Source organism: Gavia stellata, chromosome 17, assembly GCF_030936135.1.
Source record: "Gavia stellata isolate bGavSte3 chromosome 17, bGavSte3.hap2, whole genome shotgun sequence".
Taxonomy (NCBI): Eukaryota; Metazoa; Chordata; class Aves; order Gaviiformes; family Gaviidae; genus Gavia; species Gavia stellata.
This window is the reverse complement of record NC_082610.1, coordinates 17,928,660-17,948,759: the sequence shown is the minus strand read 5'-3', so window position 1 is coordinate 17,948,759 and position 20,100 is coordinate 17,928,660. Positions and strand designations below refer to the sequence as shown.

Here is a 20,100-nt window from a genome sequence, read left to right as displayed (position 1 = left end):
AACTTATCTTGCAAAGACGTGCTGGATTGCAGTCCAGCTCTCGAACAAAGACCCTGTATCAACTGAGTGACACCTGGGGCGAGGCGGAGGCCTCCCAGCCCAATGCTGCGTCAGTGAAGCCGGAATGCCTTTCTCCCCGCTCCCCTTGATCGATAATGCAACAAGCCTTGTTAAGAGCCAGTCGGCACACGATAACTGACTCAGTCCCACCTCACCAAGAGCATAAATCTGGCATTTAGAATCCTCCATTCTGAGGAAAAGAACTCCAGCTACGGGATGGGTCGACGAGCCTGGACCTCTCTCCTCCCCAAGCAGGGACACCTCTTTGGTAAGACTCGCGCCTCCGACTATGTCGGATGTTACCCGGAAAATATTACTAAGAAAAGCGCCAAATTACTAACTCGAGCTCAACTTTCGCACTAAGTGTATTTATCAACGGCAATTCCAAATTTCTTGTATCTGCCACCTTAATAAATAATCTGTCTTTTCAACTTTGCAAAACTGTTTCACTGATAGTCCTCGAGAGGGCTCTGACAAGTGTTGACTCTGATAAGTGCGTACACACGTAATCCTTTAGATATAAACTGTTGACCAAGGCCGGACCCAGCCGCACCTAAGCTCCCCTCTGAGGAGGAGTTTAGAAAGCAAGGGGGTCCATCCTGAACCCCGTGACTCAACAGGAGGGTTTCCCTCAGCCACGTGTCCGACTCGTACTCCTAATGCGACACTGGTTCAGCACTGTGTTCTTCTCTCACCCGTTTGTGCTTTACTTCTTCAAGGCTCCGTGTGTCGGTGGTTTACCAGTAGAGACATGAGCTGTGGCCAGGCTTGCATGCTTGGGAATGGAAGCCAAGGTTTGCATTTGGCCTTGAACCGTAGTGAGCACAATGGATTATTTAAAAAATAATACATATGTGTGGATATTTTTTTTTTAATAGAAGTACATGTGGTTTCCTCTCTTGGAAATAAACTTATATACAGTTAAGGTTAGTTTAACAGGCTGCCCAGGGAAGTGGTGGAGTCACCATCGCTGGAGGTGTTCAAGGAACGTGTGGACGTGGCACTGTGGGACATGGTTTAGTGGGCATGGTGGGGTTGGGTTGATGGTTGGACTTGATGATCTTACAGGTCTTTTCCAACCTTAGTGATTCTGTGAATTATTTAGTCCCTTAAAGGAAAAAAAGGCTGAGATTTACTGGTTCTAGATTTTCCTCTAATCACTGTCAGATCAACTCGTTCAATAATAGTGGAATTCATTTAAAAATAGTCGTTTTGAGGTAAAACACTGTCAGTACTTCCCTCTAAGTATCTGGCTTACACGGTATAGCTGACAATACAAACAATCCTTTTTTTGTATTCTTATCATAGAATTCAATTGCTATTAAAAAAACCAAATTGTATTTAGTTGTAATTCAGTCTGCTGTCATCGTGACCAACTCCTGTGATTCATTTACTCTGCAGACTAAAATTGGTTATGACTTAAGGCCATAAACTGGTGCCATCGGGTTATTTTGGGTTCAGATCTAGCTGACTACAGACAATGTAGTTGTCCTCCTCCTTTGTCCCCTCCCATTGGCTCTCCCACCGGGAACCTGTGCCAAAAGTGGCTTCTTGCTTTCCAGAGCTGTTTAAACCTGTAGCTTTGACAGTTTTCCTTTGAAAACTTGCCACGTGTTTAGGCATGCAAAGTCCACCAGAAATCCTCCAGCGGGATTTGGGCTCGGTCAGTGGGTGAGACCCCGGGGCACGTAGAGATGTCCCCAAGTATTGTAGGCTGCGGCAGCAGAGGATGGGTGGGCATGTCCAGCCTGGGTCTCCTGTGCTGTGTCACCATCGTCCATCCCAGCGCTGGAGATGTGCGGTGGACTTCCTCCCAGCTCTTGTGGGTACGCTGACGTTACAAAACTCAAGTCTCCTTCCAGCATTTCCCGGATGGGCAGAAGAGAAGAAACCGGATTGTGGCATCTCTGTGGAGTCCATTTGGGTATGGGTGTGCACGCACAAGGACGTTGGTTTGGGTTTTCTCCACCTCTTTTCTGACAGAGGTGTGTCCTTTGCTTCCTTCTTGCCTTGCTCTTGCAGACAAGGGCAGCGTGTACAGCCTTTCATCTCCCCGTGTGAGCCACGCGGCCCCAGGAGAGCTCTCTGCGCTTTGCGACACTGTTGCTCCATCTGGAAATCATTAACAGCCATAGAGCAGCAATGTTTTTCTTGGGAAAGGGGGTGGAGGGGAACAGAGGGGCTTCCCAGTTGTCATCTTTCAGCAAACCCTCTCTTCCCCCCTTCCTGCCACCTCTCTTGCCCCACTTCCAAGAAAGCGGTCAGCTCTGCTGGGCCAATTCCACCTGGCAGCTGGACAAAAATGTCCAGGACACTGTCCCTCGCAGGCTGGCTGGTGCAGCCACCCCTTTCCCACCCCATCCTGGAGGGACTTTCCGCTCCCTGCCTGTATCTTGCCCCCGAGTCAGAAGGAAGCACGTCATGGTCAGGACTTTTTGGCTATGGAGAGGGTGTTCTTCCAGGACGGGTGGTGTGTGGGGTTGGAAGGACTCCCCCTCCCACCACCGTCTGATGGTGCCACCGTACCCTGCAGCCGGGGCGGTAGCGAGCCCCGTGACGTTCAGCATCTCCAGGCCAGGAGCCGCAGCAGGGTAGGCACCGCAGGCTGCCCGCCCGCCCTCCCTCCCTCCTAGGCTTGCAAAACTCTTGGACGTGCAGAGTCTCCCCCCAGGAGCTTGTCCGTCGGGAGAGTAAACACAAAAATCTCTCTTCCCTCTGCTCTCAGCCCCTTTTTAAAGCGCATCCCGTGGGGAGGGCAGGCATGGCTTGGAGAAAACCTCCTGGGCTTCCTGAGAAGCATGGTGTGATGCTGGGGGGGGCTTTTCTTTATTTTGTTTTATTCTTTTTTGTCTTTTGGAAACATTGCCATGGTGACCTGCGGGAAGGGACTGGCTTCCATTAGCTTGATGAGTTAAAGCTGCCTGGAGAGGAGCGAAATGGGGGGAGAGGTAGGGCGCTGCCCGGGAATGCCCATGCCTGGAGCTGTGCAGCATCTCCGATGGGATGGTGGGGCACAGGAGGAGGGCTGGCCAGGGCTGGCCGGCTCCCTGCTTGGTTTAGAGGGACTCTGCTGTGCTCATTCCTCCTTTTATTTGTTTTTTGTTATTTCCTTTTCTTTAAGTCTTTTTTTTCTATTTGTTTTTTTTTTTTTTAATTCTCAGCAGGGATAGGACATGGGTTTTACAGCCCTGCAGGCACCAGCTCTGCTGCTTTAATGCCGGAGCAAGTACTGACACTGAATACTGCCTTTTTCTCTCCCTCCCCTGCTCCCAGCACTGAGCATCCCCCTTCCTACCTGGCCTGGAGGCCAAGGGCCCTCCGTGGGGTATCGTCTGCGCGAGCTGGGAGCTAAGCTGGCTTCTTGGCTGCTTTTTTCTTTCTTTTCCACCTAGCACCATCCAGAGAGAAGTGCTCAGTGACTATCGGTCCCCCAAGTCTGATGTTCGGGGGCTTTCCGTGGGGCTGAATTCCCGCAGCCCAAAGCAGCACGCGCCCTGGTTGTATCAGGGAAGGGGGGGACCGTGTTCGGTCCGTTGCTGCCGCTTTTTCTGATGCGTTGCATCCCGATGCTCTCGAGCGAAGGGATCCTATCACAGTTGCTGTGCTCCTGCTTTGAGTTCAGACAGGACCCTGAACCTCTCTGTAACGAGGAGGTGAAACTAAGACTGGTTGGCCCTCTTTCCTAAAGCTTTCTGTTTTAAGGCTCCGTCTCAAAAGGAGGATAGAGGACTCCAGGCAGTATCGCCAGCACCGTCCCTGCGAGTCCTCCTGTGACTTCCCCAACTCCAAGATACAGGTCCTGCGGCTCACGGCTTGCCTTTGTGGGCACAGCTGGTTACGCGTGGCAGCTTTAGCCATCGTGCTAAATCGTGCCGGGAACTGTGCCGTAGGGTTAGAAATCACGCTGTAACGTTGCTCAAGGAGGTGGAGGCACGTTGGTACCGTGAACACCTAGAAATGACTTGCTCGCTGAGCCTGTTGCTGCTGCTCTGGCCGCTCCCAGGGTTATCTCCTGCTGCTGTGGGATGGAGCAGCCTCACTGTAGGCACTGCGGTTTGCATTTTATACCTCTCTGATTTTATTTTTTGTTTATGGCAAATGGCATTTCTTGTTTTAAAACCCCTGGGAAAGCTGCAATACAAATGAGCTGGGAAGTGGCGTGCGAAAGGCAGATGGAGCCTTGCTCATGCAGAATTCTGCCAGTTCGGGTGGAGCCCTGAAGAAGCAGATGCTGCTTCGGTGAAGAGTTTCCCACCCAGAACAGGCTAGCAGGAGTTAATCCCACCTCTGATGCTCAAATAGTGAGGAGGCTTGGGCTGGGGGGAAGTCTCCTCCAGCTTTAAGGCGGATAACGTGCCGTTCAGGATGGGGATGACAGGTGCCTTGCTCATAGATGCAGAGCCCAAAACCACGCTGGCCGTCATCCTCGCCGTCTGCCAGGAATGAAAGCTAAGCTGCGTCGGGCTGCTTTCTGGGAAAAGGGCTTGGTTGTTCCCGTCTGGGCTGTGATTGCCGTGAAATAGCCCCCCCGCTGCCTGGCACCCAGTCTGGAGGCAGAGACCCCCCCACCAGCCCCATCCCTTGAGGGGATGGATGGGTGTGGGAAAACAAACACCACCTAAAGCGTGCGGTTGGGCGCTTTGGTTGCCTTCATTTGCTTTTGTAGCCTTCAGCGTGGCATTTCCGTGGAGAAACACCGCTAGCATTCATCATACAAGAGGCTATTGTTGCATTAAATATTTTGCGCTTGTTTTTAAATAAACTCCAGAGCGGAGTCCTGCTCTGGTGCCTCCCAGGAGGCTGCAGTGCTCTGGCCCTCGGTAACAAAAGGTGACTCCATAACAGCCACTTGTTTGTGCCTGGGAATGAAGCTGGCCTTTATCCGAAAAGCCTTCCAGGGTTTTTAGTGGTTTTCAGAGCTCAGGCCAGTCATCGCCGCCCTCTCCCTGCCTGGCTGCGCGTTCCTGCTGCTCCCACCCCACCGGTCGCATCCACTGAGCTCCGGTCAGGAAACCACGCGTGGTGCACATCTTCTTCCCTTCTCTCCTTTATTTCTTGCCGTTTGCTCACTCGACAGCGGCGCTGGCTCTGGCGAGGAGCTGGTGAAGCATGAGCGGGGAGAGAAGCGGGAAGCCGGGACCTCGCTTGTCTGTCTAAGGTCTGCGCAGCCCGTCTGGGGTGGGAGTTCAGCAGGTTGGTTGGGTTTTGGTTTTTCGAAGCTGCACAAATCCCAGCAAGAAGCAAGTACAGAGGCCTCCGGAAGACTTCTGTAAAATGGCAAACATCTCTGTTCCCTCTTAGTCTCCTCCATCAGTTGAGGTTCTCGCGGGGCTTTTATCTCCTAGTTTTCAGAGCAAAACTTTCCTAACTGCAGCGGCTCTTACATTTTCTTGATGATCCCAATATAAAAAAGACATTTTTTACAGTGAGAACAATCATTCACTGGCACAACCTCCCCAGGGCCATGGTAGAGTCCCTGTCACTGGAGGTTTTCAAGATACAGTTGGTCAGGGTGCTAGGTAGTCTCATCTAGGCTCCCTTTCTCACAAAAGGTTGGACCAGATGATCTTTCGAGGTCCCTTCCAATCTGGGCTGCTCTATAATTCTGTGATCTCCTGGCTGTATTTGTTCAGCCTGGAAGTTGCCTTCAGTGTTTATTTTAAAGAATTTGAGAATAAAATCTTCTGTCTATCCGTGGGAGTGACCTGGTCGTTGGGGTCCCTGCAGCATCATGCTCCTTAATCTCCAGATGTGCTGCATCTGCTTGCAACCCATCTGCTGGGGTGGTTGGCATGAATGGTGACTTCTCAGACATTGAAATGACTTGCCTCCAGCCCAGCTTTGCCTTCTCTCTGCTGACCTAACGTGAGAAGTCAGAAGCTACTGCACTCAGGGATGAGCAAAGTTTATTTTCCCCGAGGGACTTGTGATGAAGACTCTCTCCAGTGGAGCCACCCGAGGCTGTAAGATGGAAAAACCTGATGCAGTTGGGGTTGAAAACCTAAACCAGCAGCATCACTGGTACAAGCTGGAGCGGTGAGGGCTGGTTGCTGGGTGTTAGCAGATTCTGGTGACAATAAGCAGACCTTTTTTTGAGAGACCACTACTGATATGTTGTTCTTCTTGAAACAGCAGTTATGTAGCATCCAAAAAATCTCCATCAGTCTCGCTGGAGCTTGGCAGGCGTCCAGCAGACAGCCTTCATTTTACAGGACGCGTTCATGCCTTCCCATCACCTCTAGCCCCTTTGGGGGCCCCCCCCCTTCCCCGCGCGCACCCCAGCCCGCTGCTCGCCACGCTGGCTCTCTGCCCGCTCGCTACTGCCGCTCCCTCCACCCCATGTCCTCTCCAACCATCAGGACAAAATCACCTACTTCAAGGAGGCCCACAAAACTTTAACTGCTGGCCTGTCGTTTCCAAGAAACTCTCCGGGGAGGTTTCTTTTGCTTGTTTTTCCCCTTTTTTTCACACCTTCAAGCAAGGAGATGTCCCGTCCCCTCTTAGGGAGCTTCAACAACCCAATTGCCCGTTGGGTTTTTGTGGCTGCGGGGCGCTGCCGAAGCCCTGTTGATACTCATCAGGAGGTGCAGGTCACGGGTTTTTTTTTCCTCCTTCTGCAGTGTTGCTGTGAGGATGTTGGTGTCGCCGGCGGCAGAGCCCGTCAGGTTTTGCGGAGGGGCTTCCTGCGAGGTCGGCGCGCTCCATTGTGCCGGCGCTTCCCCTGCAGCTGGCTTCCTCCCTCCCGCGGCGCCTAAATATAGCGGGAGGCATTGTGCGAGCGCGGTGCCGGTGAGAAACACCGTCTGGAGGGTCCCAGCGCCGGGGCGGTGTTTCCGTCGCCGCCTCTTGCCGAGTCAGCCTTTGCGTTCTTTGGGTGCTGGTGACTTTTGGTTTAGAGAGGGAAGAAGCGGGAGCCAAAGTTGACCGTTTCCCAAGTTTGACGTATCCGTAAGGGGATTTTAGACAAGTCAAGACCGCTATTATGTATCTGGTTTTCTAGAGAAGGGTTTGGCTTGGCCCAACGCTGCTCTCAGTGCATGCCCTTTAGACTTTGCACTTTAATTACCAGAAGATTGTTTAAAAGCTACAAAGATAAGGAAAACCTTAAACACGAGAGGCATGTACAAGGAGTTTTAATCTTGAGCTCTGTTTATACTTTAGTGCTGTTCCTAAAGGGGAGTTGACAGGCTGATTAATAACTATAAAAACATTTTGACTTGTAGCAAAAGAGAACATTTAATGGAAGGGATGTGTCTCCCAAGCACTAGCAAGATGCACTGTATTGCTGTTACCTCTGGGATGCCCCACGTACATTTATTCTCATCCCGATTATTTTTTTTCTCGCTGTCACTTAAAAATGGTGACTGCAGTCTTGCCTCATTTGTAATTATTTCTTGGATTATTTTTTGCATGCTTTTGGGTGGAAAGCAGGATTCACTTATAAAGTAGTAGGAGCACAACACTTGAGAATATTAGTTAACCAAAACTGCATTAAATATTCAGGATACATCAGGAGAAATCTGTGGTTTTGGAAAAGGAAACAAATTTAACTGAGCTGGTAGCATTTGGTCGAGTCATCACCCCGGTCTCACCAGTCTCATGGTTGGTGAGACCATGGTGATTACTAGTGGCAGCAGACCTGAGCCTTGAGCTAAGTTCTTGTTTCCTGGATGAATAAACTTTCATTCCTGTTTTCTGAGCGCCCCCCCCCCCCCCCGCCAATGCCTAATTTCCAAGCTTTGAACTAGTTATGGAGTAAGTTGACTGTGCAAATTTAATAAATTGAAGTAAAAAAAGTCTTCCTCTCTGTAGAAGAACCTATAAGAAACAAAAGCCAGATTATATTAAATTAAATGCTTAAACAGTGCTTTTCGCTTAGTTTTGTGGCTTGTCTATCTTTAAAATGTTAGCAGGATAAATATTTGTATGATGTTTAATATAAGTAAACCATATGCCTTATTGTTTATTTTAAAAGATATAATAACTAATAATTTTAATCTCCTCTGCTTAAATATTTAAAATGGTGTGTATGCCATGGGAGCTCCCATCCTTGCAGCTTTGAGGATGCTGTAAAGCCTTTGTCTCGCCGGCTGCGTCCTCTGCCTATTACTGCTCGAGCTCTCTGTGTTTCCTCTGATTTTGGGGGTGATGGGGTTTTTAAGTTTCAAACACTTTGAGATCTGACTCGTGTATGTTGCGTTCTTCTACTATGTCTGCCACCACCTCTACTTGTATCTCCTAGGCCTTAATTCTGCGCAACCCTCATTAGCCGCCCCGGGGAGCCAGCATGTCTGGCCAGGGACCAGGGTGCTGCCGTACAAAGCTCTGCAGTAACGCGGCTGCCTCTCGCTCTCCCTTGCAGGAATCTACATCCTGATCGCGGTCGGAGCTGTCATGATGTTCGTGGGGTTCCTGGGATGCTACGGTGCTATTCAGGAGTCTCAGTGCCTTCTGGGAACGGTAAGAGGCGCAAAGCTTTGGGTGCCGCTTGGCACCGTGACGTCCCCCCCGGGCGGCACACGGCCGTGCCTCCCTTGCCGGAGGCTTTTGCAACGAACGGGGCTGGGAGGATGCGTGAGCACCCGGGTGGGAACTAGCTGACCTCTGCAAGGAGCAAGGCAGCGCTGTTCGGCCGAGGGCATCTCTGCCGGGCGTGCTGAGCTCCGGCTGAGCTGGCAGGCAGGCTGCAAGCTCCTGCTTGGGCCTGGCTGCGGGACAGAGGCTGAAGCCAGCAGCATAGCAGAAGAGGTGTGAACAGCAGGATTCCCAGAGATTCATTTTCTCTGTTATACATGAAAACGCCCCATGGGTTTTTCCCCCCCCCGCCATGGTCTGGCTGTCTTACCAAGCACCCGCTAAACTCTCTTTCTTACCTGACGTCCCCTACAGCCTCCCCCTTCACTCCGTTTCAAGGCTGCCTGTGGCGATTCCAGTTCTTTTAAAGAATCATCTCCTATTTTTATCTGTTTGGACAAGGAAACAGCAAAGACTTCCCACAATATCTTAGTGAGGACGTCTAGGTACATCCTGGAAAATCCATTACTGAAGTGCTACAGGCGTCCTTGATGTGAAGCAGCAGCTCGGGATTCCTGGCACGGAATGAGCTTAATTGTATAAACTGTAACCACACCAAAAGCCTTTGCCTTGGGGGTGAGGGAGACCCATTTATTTAAAGCAAGTTCTCACATGTCGTTCAGCTTTAAACTCAAAAACTGCAAAAAAAAAAAAAAAAAACTAAAAAAAAAAAAAATATTGGAGGGGTAAAACATAAAAAAAAAAATTAGAAAGAAATTTAAAAAAATCAGAAGGACTTTCCAGCACTTGGCTTCATTGGGCTGGAAGATTCTTGGTGGTGGGGTAGTGACCCATGGGTGTGGATTCAACTGGGACAGAGGGAAATGGAGCTGCTTTCCCTCGCTCTCGCAGGTGCCTTCACCTCGAGTTGCTTCTGTTTCCCAATAAGAAGGGGGTGCTTCTCACCAGCTTTTATAAAGCGCTTCTGAACGTCGGTGGGTGAGAGCTGCTGTAGGAGTTCGCCGGCATTATCACTGCTGCTGAGAGTAGGAGGAGCCGGTGCACAAATCTGACCGGGCTGGTTGTAGCGAGGTCTGGCAGCTTTGGATTATTTTATTTTGTTAACACAAGCGATTACAGAACCTGAATTACCCCTCACTCCCTCTTGAAGTTGGAAAGAGGATTAGAAGGGCAGATGGTACAAGGTACCTGAGACCCGACAGGGAAACCGGCTGCTTTGGCTGAAATAAGCAGCTCTAGCTGCTGTGCACCGCCCGTGTTTGCTCACGCCGTGGCTTGCCAAGAGAAGGCTGGAGACACCTCGTGATGACGCTTTCCGCTGGCCAAGGCTCCCACCGTGCTCCAAGGACATTTCCCGGCAGCGTCCTTAGGGTGTTGCGGGGAAGCGGCCGCTCTCCCCTCTCTTGCAGCCAGCTGAGGGAGTGCCTGCAGGCTTATTGCAAAAGGGGAAAGTACCGGGAACCTCCATGCTATCGAAATCCCATGCCGAAGGCAGCGTGGAAGCTGAGTCGCGAGACCCGAGGAAGGCAGGAGGGAGCCCTCGGCACGGAGCGGGCGCTGCTCCCCAGGAAGGGGCAGGGGCACGTCCGAACACCAGCCCGGGAGCACCGCCGTGTTCCCATCGTGTCAAGCTGCGGCTCTGACGTTTTGCAGCCAGCTCGGAGAACTGAGCCTGCAGGAAGCTGTACCTCCAAATCTGGGATAAATAAGCCATCCTTTGCTGGAGGGTGACCACCACAAGAGTGAGCCCTAGTGCTTAACCAGAGAATGACGGTGGCCTCGCACCCACGATTTAGGGTGATGTCATTCCTGGGGGGGGAAAGTGGGACCCAGTCCCCTCAAGATGTTCCTGGAGAACCAGGGCTAGATAGGTGTTGAAATAGCAGTTGGTTGTTCTAGGACTGGACAAGGATGTTGGAAGTCCTTTCCTGCTGTCAGGTCAATAGTCCTGTTTCCATTTTGCTGATAACCCTTTGCTTTTGCACGTGAGAGCCAGGCCATGGCATCGTTCTGGAAACTCTCGGTTCCTCTGTTGTTGAAGAAAACGTCCTGAATGTGTCTGGAACAGAGACTGCCCAGGATCCAGGGGCTGTTGTCCTGCCCCACCCCGTGTTTTCATATCTTCCCCTGACTGCATTCACCTCTTTTGCTTCTTTACTTCCATGGCAACTCTCCCAATTTGGGGCTTTTCTCAGGAAGAAGTCACTGAGGGTGATGTTGTCGGGGTCGTAATGCTGGCTGCGTGTGGAGCATGCCTGGCCATGCCTTCCCACTTGACTCTGATGTATGAGCTTTATGGCTTCCCATTCCCAGTCTAACAGAGCGACCGTCACAACGTGTTCCCAGGATCTGAACAAAAAGACGGAAGGAGGCTTTGGGGGCGATGGCAGGGAGGAGTGCTGGAATTGCACGAACAGGGTGGGACTGTGGGAAAACATCAGTGTTAGTATTTATGCAAAAAACTGCAGTACCCTTGCAGGGCTGTGGATGCCAAGAGAGCTGACCATAAATCACGCCCTGACGCCCCGCAGCTCCTCAGCAGCTGAAATGTGCTTTTAACCCTGTGCTGGCAATTCCCATCCTCCGAGCATCTGTGGCAGAGCAGGAAGCTTGTTTGGATGGTCCTGCCGGTGCAGGAAGAGGAGCAAAGTGTCTGGAGGTGCACAGGGCGTCCTCATCCCTGCCAGTCCCTCCGTGGGAAGGGCTCTGCTAATCACCGCTCAGCCATTCCAGTGGGAAGTCTGGATGTGGGGTGGCATCCGATGAGTTATAGGAAGATGTGTTTGGGCTAAGCGCGTGTATGAGAGATAAAACGGTTTGAAGTCGGGAGACACCTTGTTCTGATCCCTGTCAGAAGTGCCACTCCACACCTCTGCCCACCTAACTGCTGCTTTTGCCTGTAGCCAGGTAAGGTAAGTGTCCCTCTCTCGATTTGTCTTTGCAGTTCTTCACTTGCCTGGTGATCCTGTTTGCCTGCGAAGTTGCGGCTGGAATTTGGGGATTTGTCAACAAAGACCAAGTAAGACGACTCCGAAACCTGCATTTGTGGGGCTGGGAGGCTGGGGCAGAACCACAGCAGATCCCGGCACGAGCTGTTTTGCTGGCGAGCTGCTCCCAGACGGAGTCACGGGGGCTTGGATTAGCTGTGTGACCCGGGCAGGTCACTTAACTCCTCTTGGCGGGGTGGATGAACTTTAAATGTGAGTACTTGATGGTAGCAGCTGCCCCTTACGGTATATAGTGCAATGTCTGGAATAAAAATAGCCCTGTCTCACTTGGGTCTCCTCCTGCTGCCACACTGCCAGTCACAGCGTGAGCTGATTCACGTACAAAGTCGTGAAGGGAAGCCATCTGCATGTCCTAGGTGCCAAAGAGCAAAGAGCAAACCCGGCCGCGTGGCCCCGAAGGGAGGGAATACCGTACGGGGAGAGCCTGTGTCTGCGGTAACGGGATTGCTTGATGCTTCCTGCTCTTTGCCAGTATCACATAACCTGCTTCGGGCTGTTCGTCTGCCAGGACCGAGCTTGCCGCTGATCAATATGCTGCCTGCACGTGGTGGGTAGAAGTCCTGTGTCTGTCCCAGGCACGTTACTAGGGACTGCTCGGATGAGGTCCTCTGGCTGGAGTGGGTTAACTAAAGGGTAGGACTGAAAGTTGCAGCTTTTCACCTTCCCTTTCTGCTCACCTTTGCTTCAGTATGGTCACATGTGCTCGCACACGTGCAGAGTTTGGTCTTGAAGAGCAAAACTGTCAGTGTATGGGAACCATGGCCACGCTGCAGCAGGCAGCGGGCTGGGTGTCGATCACTCAGCCGTCGAGTGTTTGGAGGAGAGAAGGGGACCGCTTGTGCTCAAAGCCAAGGTTAGACTCTCTGGCAGGGTAGGAAATGTGTTTACTAAGGGATGCAAGCCAGCTGTCTCAGTAGGTGGTGGCCTGCTCAGCTTTCACATGCTTGTAGGCCACAGACGAGCAGCTCGGCCGTGAATGGGAGCACCCTTGTAGTCATTCACCGGAGAGAGCGTGACTTCACCGGAATAAACTCTTCCGTGGCTAAACATATTATTATTCAGGCAGGGTGCTGTTTCCTAGCAACTTGGGCGAGCTAATTAACCTTTGCAGAGGGACTGTGCCTCCCGCAGATGTTCGTTTGTGAATCCTGAAGAGTCCAAGATGTGCAACTGAACCCACAGCAAAAAAAGTGAAGCGTTGAGTAAGGGGGGACCCCACAGCTGTTGCTTTCCATGCTGGGGAGAAGGCGCTTGGCCATCACAGCATAAAGCTGAGATATTTAGGATTTGCCAGTACAAGAGCAATAACCTCAGCTCCTAACATTGATTTTGCAGCTTAAAACGAATGGTGGCAGTCTGTTGCTTTTGCACCCTTGATGGTGAACGGGCTGTTTGGAAGTCCCCGCTCACAAGGCGGGCGGCTCGCTTCTCCCTGCCTCGGTCAGGGGCGTCTCGGGAGCAACGCGGGCTGGGAGGGAAGCGCTGAATGATCCCAGCCACCGAGAGCTGCTCCCAGCGGGGACTCTGTTCCACCTGGGTTTGCAGCCCCTCGGGGGGACAGTCATCTCCTATCACGGGGGCACAGGATGCTCTTCCACGGAGCTGGAGGCAGTCTCTTCTCTCAGCCTGCCTTGGAGATACTTGAGATGCAGGATGGCAAGGCAAGAAGTAGGATTATTGTTTCTTTTTTTTCCATGTACCAGCATCAAATGGTTTGATCAGAGAACATCACCCTCCAAAGCAAACTTTTTTGAGCAGTGACGGAGAAATGCTGGCATAATTGGTTGAAATCACGCTCTTTCTTGCTGCGGTTTCTCTTTTCGTGCGCTAATCCGGCCTGCACTGCTAAGAGCAGATGTTCTGGAAAGCGTTTGCCCTTTCGTACTTGCTCTTATTTTTTTCTTTCGCTTCTCTTGCATGTCCTTCTTTCATCTGTCTCTCCCAAATTACTGGAGGGTGTTAAAGGAGAAGCCACAAGGCCAGTTTCCCTGAAAATGAGGGGGTTTTTTTGCATTGTGGAGCAGACCCCCATGGGTGGCTGCAGTTTACCAGCCCAGGTGGCAGGGTTAGAGTATGGATGAGACTTCTCATATAACCGTTTATATGGGGGTGCCCAGCTCCAGGTAGGGACCCAGCCAGAGTTTGACATCCATCTAAAAAGCACCTAAGCTTCCTGACGGAATGAGCCGCCGCCTCACTAGGCTTTAGGGTGCAATCTCTCCCAAATTCCTGCCATCCCCTCTGAGCCAGACAGTAAGCCGAGGTGCCTGTACCTACAGATGGCCTTGCTTGCACACCCCTCCTCCTCCCGACTTCCCCAGCATGTCCTGCCTCTGCAGCCTCGGTGGGAAACGCGTTGCCTGCTTGCTTTGTCTCCATGTGCCGGGTGGTTGGGAACAAGCCGCTTCTGCATTCCTGAGCCGAGCCCAACAGCAAATCCGCGCGGGCTGAAGGCTATCTCCTGTGGTTCACCCTCCGGGCCTCGGCTGTCTTTGCCTGCTAGAGAGAGCTCGCGGAGCACTTGGGTAGTGTTGGCTGGAACCTGCTGGCTGGTGGATGAGGTTCTTAATATTCGCTGCTTTTAACACGGCTGGAGGGACTTGAGCCCTATGAAAGACAGGCCTTTTTTCACGCACCTGTGCAAATAAATGGGGTCCAAATCTATTTAAAAACTGCTCATCTACCTGTGAGTGCTGTTAGAGGGAACCCGTCCCCTCCAGGCACTTCTGCTGGATGGGTTTCCTCCTTCTCCTCTGGCTGAAAGGGAGTTTTTCCCATCTTTCCTAGATAGCCAAAGATGTGAAGCAATTCTACGATCAAGCGTTTCAACAAGCGCTCATGGCAGATTCGGAGACGAACAACGGGAAAGCTGTAGTGAAGACCTTTCATGAAACGGTAAGACATCGGCGGTCTTGCTGCAATGCACGCTCCGCTTAGGCTATGTGCAGTTGGCCAAAGCAACCGCTGAGGGATAGGATCCCACATCCTGTGAATTACAGCCGGTTAACTTCTGCGTGCGGTTTGTCAGTGGGTAAGTGGTGAGAAGCGACTGTCGCTGCGCATAGACTGATCCTCCCCACCAAGGTAGAGGCAGTAAGTTGAACTAGTCCTCGGGCAGGGAATGAAGGCAACGCTGGATTTTTTTGATGCTTAGGAGCAAACTGGACCAAATGTGTTCTCAGCGCTGGGATTTTGCTGCCCGCTTTCCAAGCTCTATGTAGAAATCTCCTCTCCATAGGAGTTTCTTGCAGCCAAAGGAAATGAGAATGTGGGAGGAAGGAGAATTAAAAATGGGGGTCAGGAGAATGAATGAGAAAAGCAGGGTGTAAAACAGATGATGCTACATGCAGGTCTTAGCCTGTCAAGTCTGCTGTTCTTACATGTCAAGAAACAGAGTTGCACCCTCTTCAATATTCTGTCCTTCGTGCTGTGCTGGGAAGTCTGGCTGGAGCTCTAATTAAGTTGCTTTTCATTTACCTCAGCACTCCTGATTTAAGTAAAATTCAACGGAAGAAAAATGTTGCTCTGAGGAACTAATCCCGATACTTCCTCTGCTCAGCAAGAAACAAAATCTCTGGAGAGAGTTGGGTTCACTCTCCTCCAGGATACCAATGCCAGACCTGTCTGGGACTACTGCAGGAGGCAGCTGCATTGCATGGAAAGAAAAAAACCAAATTTGGAGAGTTATTCCCCCTTCCTTGTTTCCCCCTCCAAGATGCCTCCTCAGTCTTGGGTGGCTTTGAGGACGTTTAATGGTGGGGAGAGCATCGCATGAGTGTTTGCTGTCTGCTAATGCTGGTTTTTTGGTTTTTTCTTCTCTCCATGTAGCTGGACTGCTGTGGTCCCGATAATGCAATAGGAGCTGTCACTCCCCTGTGGAGAGATGACCTCTGCCCAAAGAAGGAGTTTGTTCAGAAAATCTTTACTGAGGTAGGCACGGCTGCTCTTCGCTCAGCGCAGCTCCTGTGCAACGGAACTCGCCTGCCAGGGAAGTTTGGGGATTTATTGGGAATTAGATAAAGGGTAGAGATTTCATTTATTTGGGGATGGTGTAGAGGGATGTCGGTTCTTCCTTTGCTGTTCCTGCTTGAGGGGGCTGGCAGGCATGGAGGGGTGAAGTCTGCTGGGAATTCCTAGAGCCAGGACCCGGGAACGTGAGCGGGACTGGGGGGAAGCAGACCTGCCCTTCTAGGTGCCGGGGGCGGGCGAGGGGAAAGCAGGCTGTCTGACCGGCGTGCTTCTCTGCTTCAGTCCTCGAACTGCCACAAAAAAATCGATGAGCTGTTCTCCGGGAAGCTGTACCTGATCGGTATCGCTGCTATCGTGGTCGCCGTGATCATGGTAAGCATGACTGCATAGCACCCTGCTGTTCTGGGATGGGGAAAAGCTGCCTCGGGGTGCCCCAGTCCTGTTCCAGCTGGGCTGGATCCGTCCCTCTCCTTTGGATGCCCCTGCGGCTCAGCGTGCAGTGCCAGCCCTCTGCACCCCAGCTGCTCTGGGACGTGGCAAGACCGAGGGTTTCGTCATCCCTCTGGGGGGTCGGGACGCTGGGGCAGGTGCCCGGCGAGTGCTGTAAAGCAGGAGCACCTGCAGCTCCATCCAGAAGGGCAGAGCACCGCCGAGCCTCCTCGCTGCCTCCAAAACCACTCGTTTCTCAGGTTGCCCTGTTTTGTTGCCGGGGTCTGCAGCGGGAAGGGATTTGCTTTCCTTGCCACGGTGGGTTTGTTCCCCAGCGAGTGGTGGGTGGCGTGGGCTGGTAACCCAGCGCCTGTGCAAAGGCTGGGCGGTAATGCCGGAGGGATGTTGAAGCGTTTGCTGCGTAGCTGGCAGGCTTGCAACGTACCACTGCTGCTGGCAGCGAGAGTGGGGAGAACATCGTCTTATCTTGAATTGGCCAACTCCCAATGAAAACAGCAGCAAAGACATAGCATCCCTGCCCTTATCTCTGGCACAGGAGTGTTTATGGGGAGTGGGGGACCTCGGGACAGGGGGGAGCTCCTGCATTGTACCGGTTGGTGCCTCACTGGTGGCCTTGTGTCTCCCGACAGATCTTCGAAATGATCCTGAGCATGGTGCTGTGCTGTGGCATAAGGAACAGCTCCGTCTACTGAGCCGTGAGAGCCGGGGAGGGGAAGGGGGGAGCAGGGCAGACGGCGCTAGAGGGGACCCCAAGTGCCACCAAGTTACCAGGAGACATTGCAACAAAAGACAAAGAAAACTATGTATATAAATACTTCCAATATTACCATACAGTACTTATCGTTTTTATTTTGAAGTACTTTTTTTTTTTTTTTAATAAATAAAACTTTCCCGTTTCCTTGTGGCTGAGTTAGTTACACATCAGTTTTGTGTGATGGGGAAAGGTGCTGTAGCAGGAGATCGAGTCCTTCCTCCCCCTTCCCCACGCCCCGTAACTCAGAAATGACGTTGGTGGAAGATGTACAGAGGAGAAGGCTGCAGCCTGTTACCAGAAAACTTTGCCTTGGTTTTTACTCTCTTTTTCAGCACCAGCTTTTTTTAGATCTGTAATTGGATGCTGAACCAGGATTTAGCATTTTTGTTCATTTGTACTCATCTTTTCCTACCATCTCCCCGACTCCCTGGTGTTTCCAAGCTGTCCGCAGGGAAGCCTGGCTGACTGCCCGCAGCCTGGGAGAGAGGAGAGGAGAGAAACGGCCCCCGGCGCCTGGGTGCGAGGTGTCTCGGGGGAAACGCAGGCGCATTGCTCCTCTCCGAGCTGCTGGCATCCCTAGGTCAATCCTTAACGGAAGTCATGCTTAAATTTTTTTACTCTCTGAAGAGTGGGGATGGTTTTGGCTTTTTGGTTTTGTGGGTTTTTTCTTGGGGCTGTAACTTTACAAATGGCTCGTTTCCTTTGATTCGTTACGTTAAAGGGTCAGTGGTTGGGCGTGAATTTTAGTCCCAGTTTTTCAAATATAACAAACTGAAAATTAAGTCACTTTTTTAATCTCCTTCAATGTTTCTTTATAGACATATGTTTTTGGGAGAGTCTAGTTCTGTGCTGTTTCCACTGTTAAGCTAATGCTTTGCATACAAATGATATTGGAAAAAAGAAGAAAACTTTTTTAAAAAAAAAAAAGTCCTTAACCTTAGAAATCCTGCGTTTATGTATTGCAGGATGATGCTTGGGGGTTCCCCGCCATATGCATATATGTTTAAAATTTCATCTTTGCATCACTCTTTTGTTCAATGAAATTTTCCTTACTTATAGCATATTGTCGCACACTGTAACGTTGCTGGGAAATTGTCATAACCTGATCTTAGAAAAAAAAAAAGTTTCTTTTTAAGACCTTCCACTTCCAATTACATCAACGGCAGGAGATCAGCTTATCAAAGCAAGGGAATTCAGGATTTTAGATCGCACCAGTTGGAACACTTTCTTGTGACCTGGTAAGCTTTGATTGCTGGTTCAATGTGTGTGGCTTCTGTTGTATGCCACTCCGTTACCATGTAGATAGAGAGGGAGAGTGACCCAGGAGCTATGTAATAAAATCAGAGTGTCTCTAAAAAGATGATCTATATGTATAGTTCTATAGATATATATTTTTAAGCAAAGCCTTTTCCTTAGCTGTACGGGCACTTGAGCTGGAAATGATAGTATCTCTCAGCTCTTTGCCACCTCGAAGCAGGTAAGGGGAGGAGTTGAAACTAGTGATCACCTTCCCCACTTCAGGAATATTTCTGGTTCTTAAAGTATTTCGCTCGCTCTCTTCGTTGCAACAGAGAGCTTCAGATCGGATAGGGAGGGAGGCTCGTGATCATTTTAAACCAGTACCTTGTCCACTGCGTGTGGCTGCCATGGCCTTTGCCACCATGGGGTAGGAAATTCCTGCACTGGGGCAAACTGATCCATTCGGAGGATTTTCCCCCCTTCCACTCCCCCCTTTCCTCTTCCTGCCTTTTAGCATATAGGGCCTTTAAAAAAGTATATAGGTAAATATATATATATATATCTCAAGTTGTGCTGGGTAAGAGGAGGAAGTGCTTCAGCAGAACTTCGGGTTGAGGGGTTGGACAAGAAAAGATTCAGCCTTAGAAACAGCCTTAAAGCAACACTGCCCTGAATGTCCACGTCGTGCACATCGAGAATGAGACGAGGTTTTGCAGTAGGTAACCCCTTCCCCTGCTCCCCAGCGTAGCTCCTTCAGGTCATCTACTCTGTTATGTGGCTATATGTATATGCATCAACCAAGCATGTGTGTTTACATATATGTGCATCGGGATTGTTAGCATACAGAATGGATGTGTAACTTGCCGCCTTTTTTGTTGACTGTTGATAAATGTGTATAAATATGCCATTAAGCATTTCAACTCTGTTTTCTTTCCTTATACCGCATTTTTGATATTGTTCAGTATTCAGTTGATGCTGTGTATGTAGCTGGAGCTCTGTTTGAAGATGGACTGAGTCTCGATGCAGGTCAGGTGTGTCCTTGGACATTGTAGCTTTAGGGGTCTGGGTTGTCCCAGGCAGGAGCAATTGGGAGAAAGTGGGAGCCTGAGAGCTGCGGGAGGAAGAAGAGCAAGACGTTTGCTCAGAGCACAGGCTGCAGTTTGCTCTCTGGCTCATTTCAGAGGTGGCTTGTCACCATGGGGAGCCCCAGAGGCAGTTCCCTGGGCCACCTCCTGTCCCTGTGGCTGCTGCGGGAAAGGTGCGGCAGGAAGGGAACAGCCAGGGAAGGTGGTGGGAGGGGGCAGAAGGAGTCTTTCGGGGAGAGGGCAATGCTTTCTGTAGAGTTACTAGCTGGGAGTCCCCATGTTCGATGGAATGGTCATCAGCTGTAGCAGGAGGGGTCAGCCCTGGGAGAAGAGGGACGGAGAGGAAGCATCATGCTTAAGAACGATGAAGTAGCTGGGAAACCCTCACAGAAAAAACTACCCACTTGGGTCTCCTCTAGTCTGTCCTCCTGCGAAGCTGGACCTGAGTTAAAACAAACTAGAGAGGGAGCTGTGAAGGGCTGAGGGGACTCGCCCTGTTGCAAGCACTCGGGATCCAAAAGCGTCAGGGCTCTTCTCGCAGTCAGTCAGTCCCAAAGCTGGCTGAGGTGAAGAGGAAAAAAAACATTAGGTAGGACCCCTGCCCTGCCTCAGACCCTCTCCTGCATAGAAAATGGCAGTGAGCTGAGGCAGGGAGGAGGAGAGAGGCTGGTGGGGAAGCGGAGAGGCAACTGTCCAGGTCTAAGTTCAAAGACCACATCAAAAGGTCAAACAGAGCTGCTGACAGCTTAACTGAATGCTTGGGATTTTTTCATACTGTGGAGCATGCCACAAAGCAGTGTGTTTAACTTCTTTCTGCCTTTTTTTTTTTAAAGAAATGAAACAAAAATCAATTTAATAAACATTTCTCATAGTGTGCATAGTGTGATGAACCGCTGCAGTTTTACAAACCAGTTAACCTTAACACCAGGATGCTTTGTGAACCAGGCTTCAACAGCATGGGGTTTTCCAGCCTCTGGGAGGGGGGCCTGCAGGCAGGCTG

At 50.9% G+C, this 20,100-nt stretch overlaps 1 protein-coding gene across 2 annotated transcripts in view; it reads left to right on the top strand.

Moving 5' to 3' along the window:
- The window catches only part of CD81 (CD81 molecule), a 37,275-nt gene extending 17,299 nt beyond the window's left edge, over window positions 1-19,976 (top strand). Inside the window, exons 3-8 of one of the 2 annotated variants that reach the window (XM_059825790.1) lie at window positions 8,423-8,520; window positions 11,540-11,614; window positions 14,391-14,498; window positions 15,432-15,508; window positions 15,824-15,944; window positions 16,652-19,976. In XM_059825790.1, the coding sequence (XP_059681773.1) occupies window positions 8,423-8,520; window positions 11,540-11,614; window positions 14,391-14,498; window positions 15,432-15,508; window positions 15,824-15,944; window positions 16,652-16,714 (542 nt within the window). In that variant the 3' untranslated portion in view covers window positions 16,715-19,976. Of the gene's footprint in view, window positions 1-8,422; window positions 8,521-11,539; window positions 11,615-14,390; window positions 14,499-15,431; window positions 15,534-15,823; window positions 15,945-16,651 lie in introns of both variants that reach the window. The other variant, XM_059825789.1, reaches the window with a different exon arrangement.
- The last annotated feature ends 124 nt before the right edge of the window (window positions 19,977-20,100 follow it).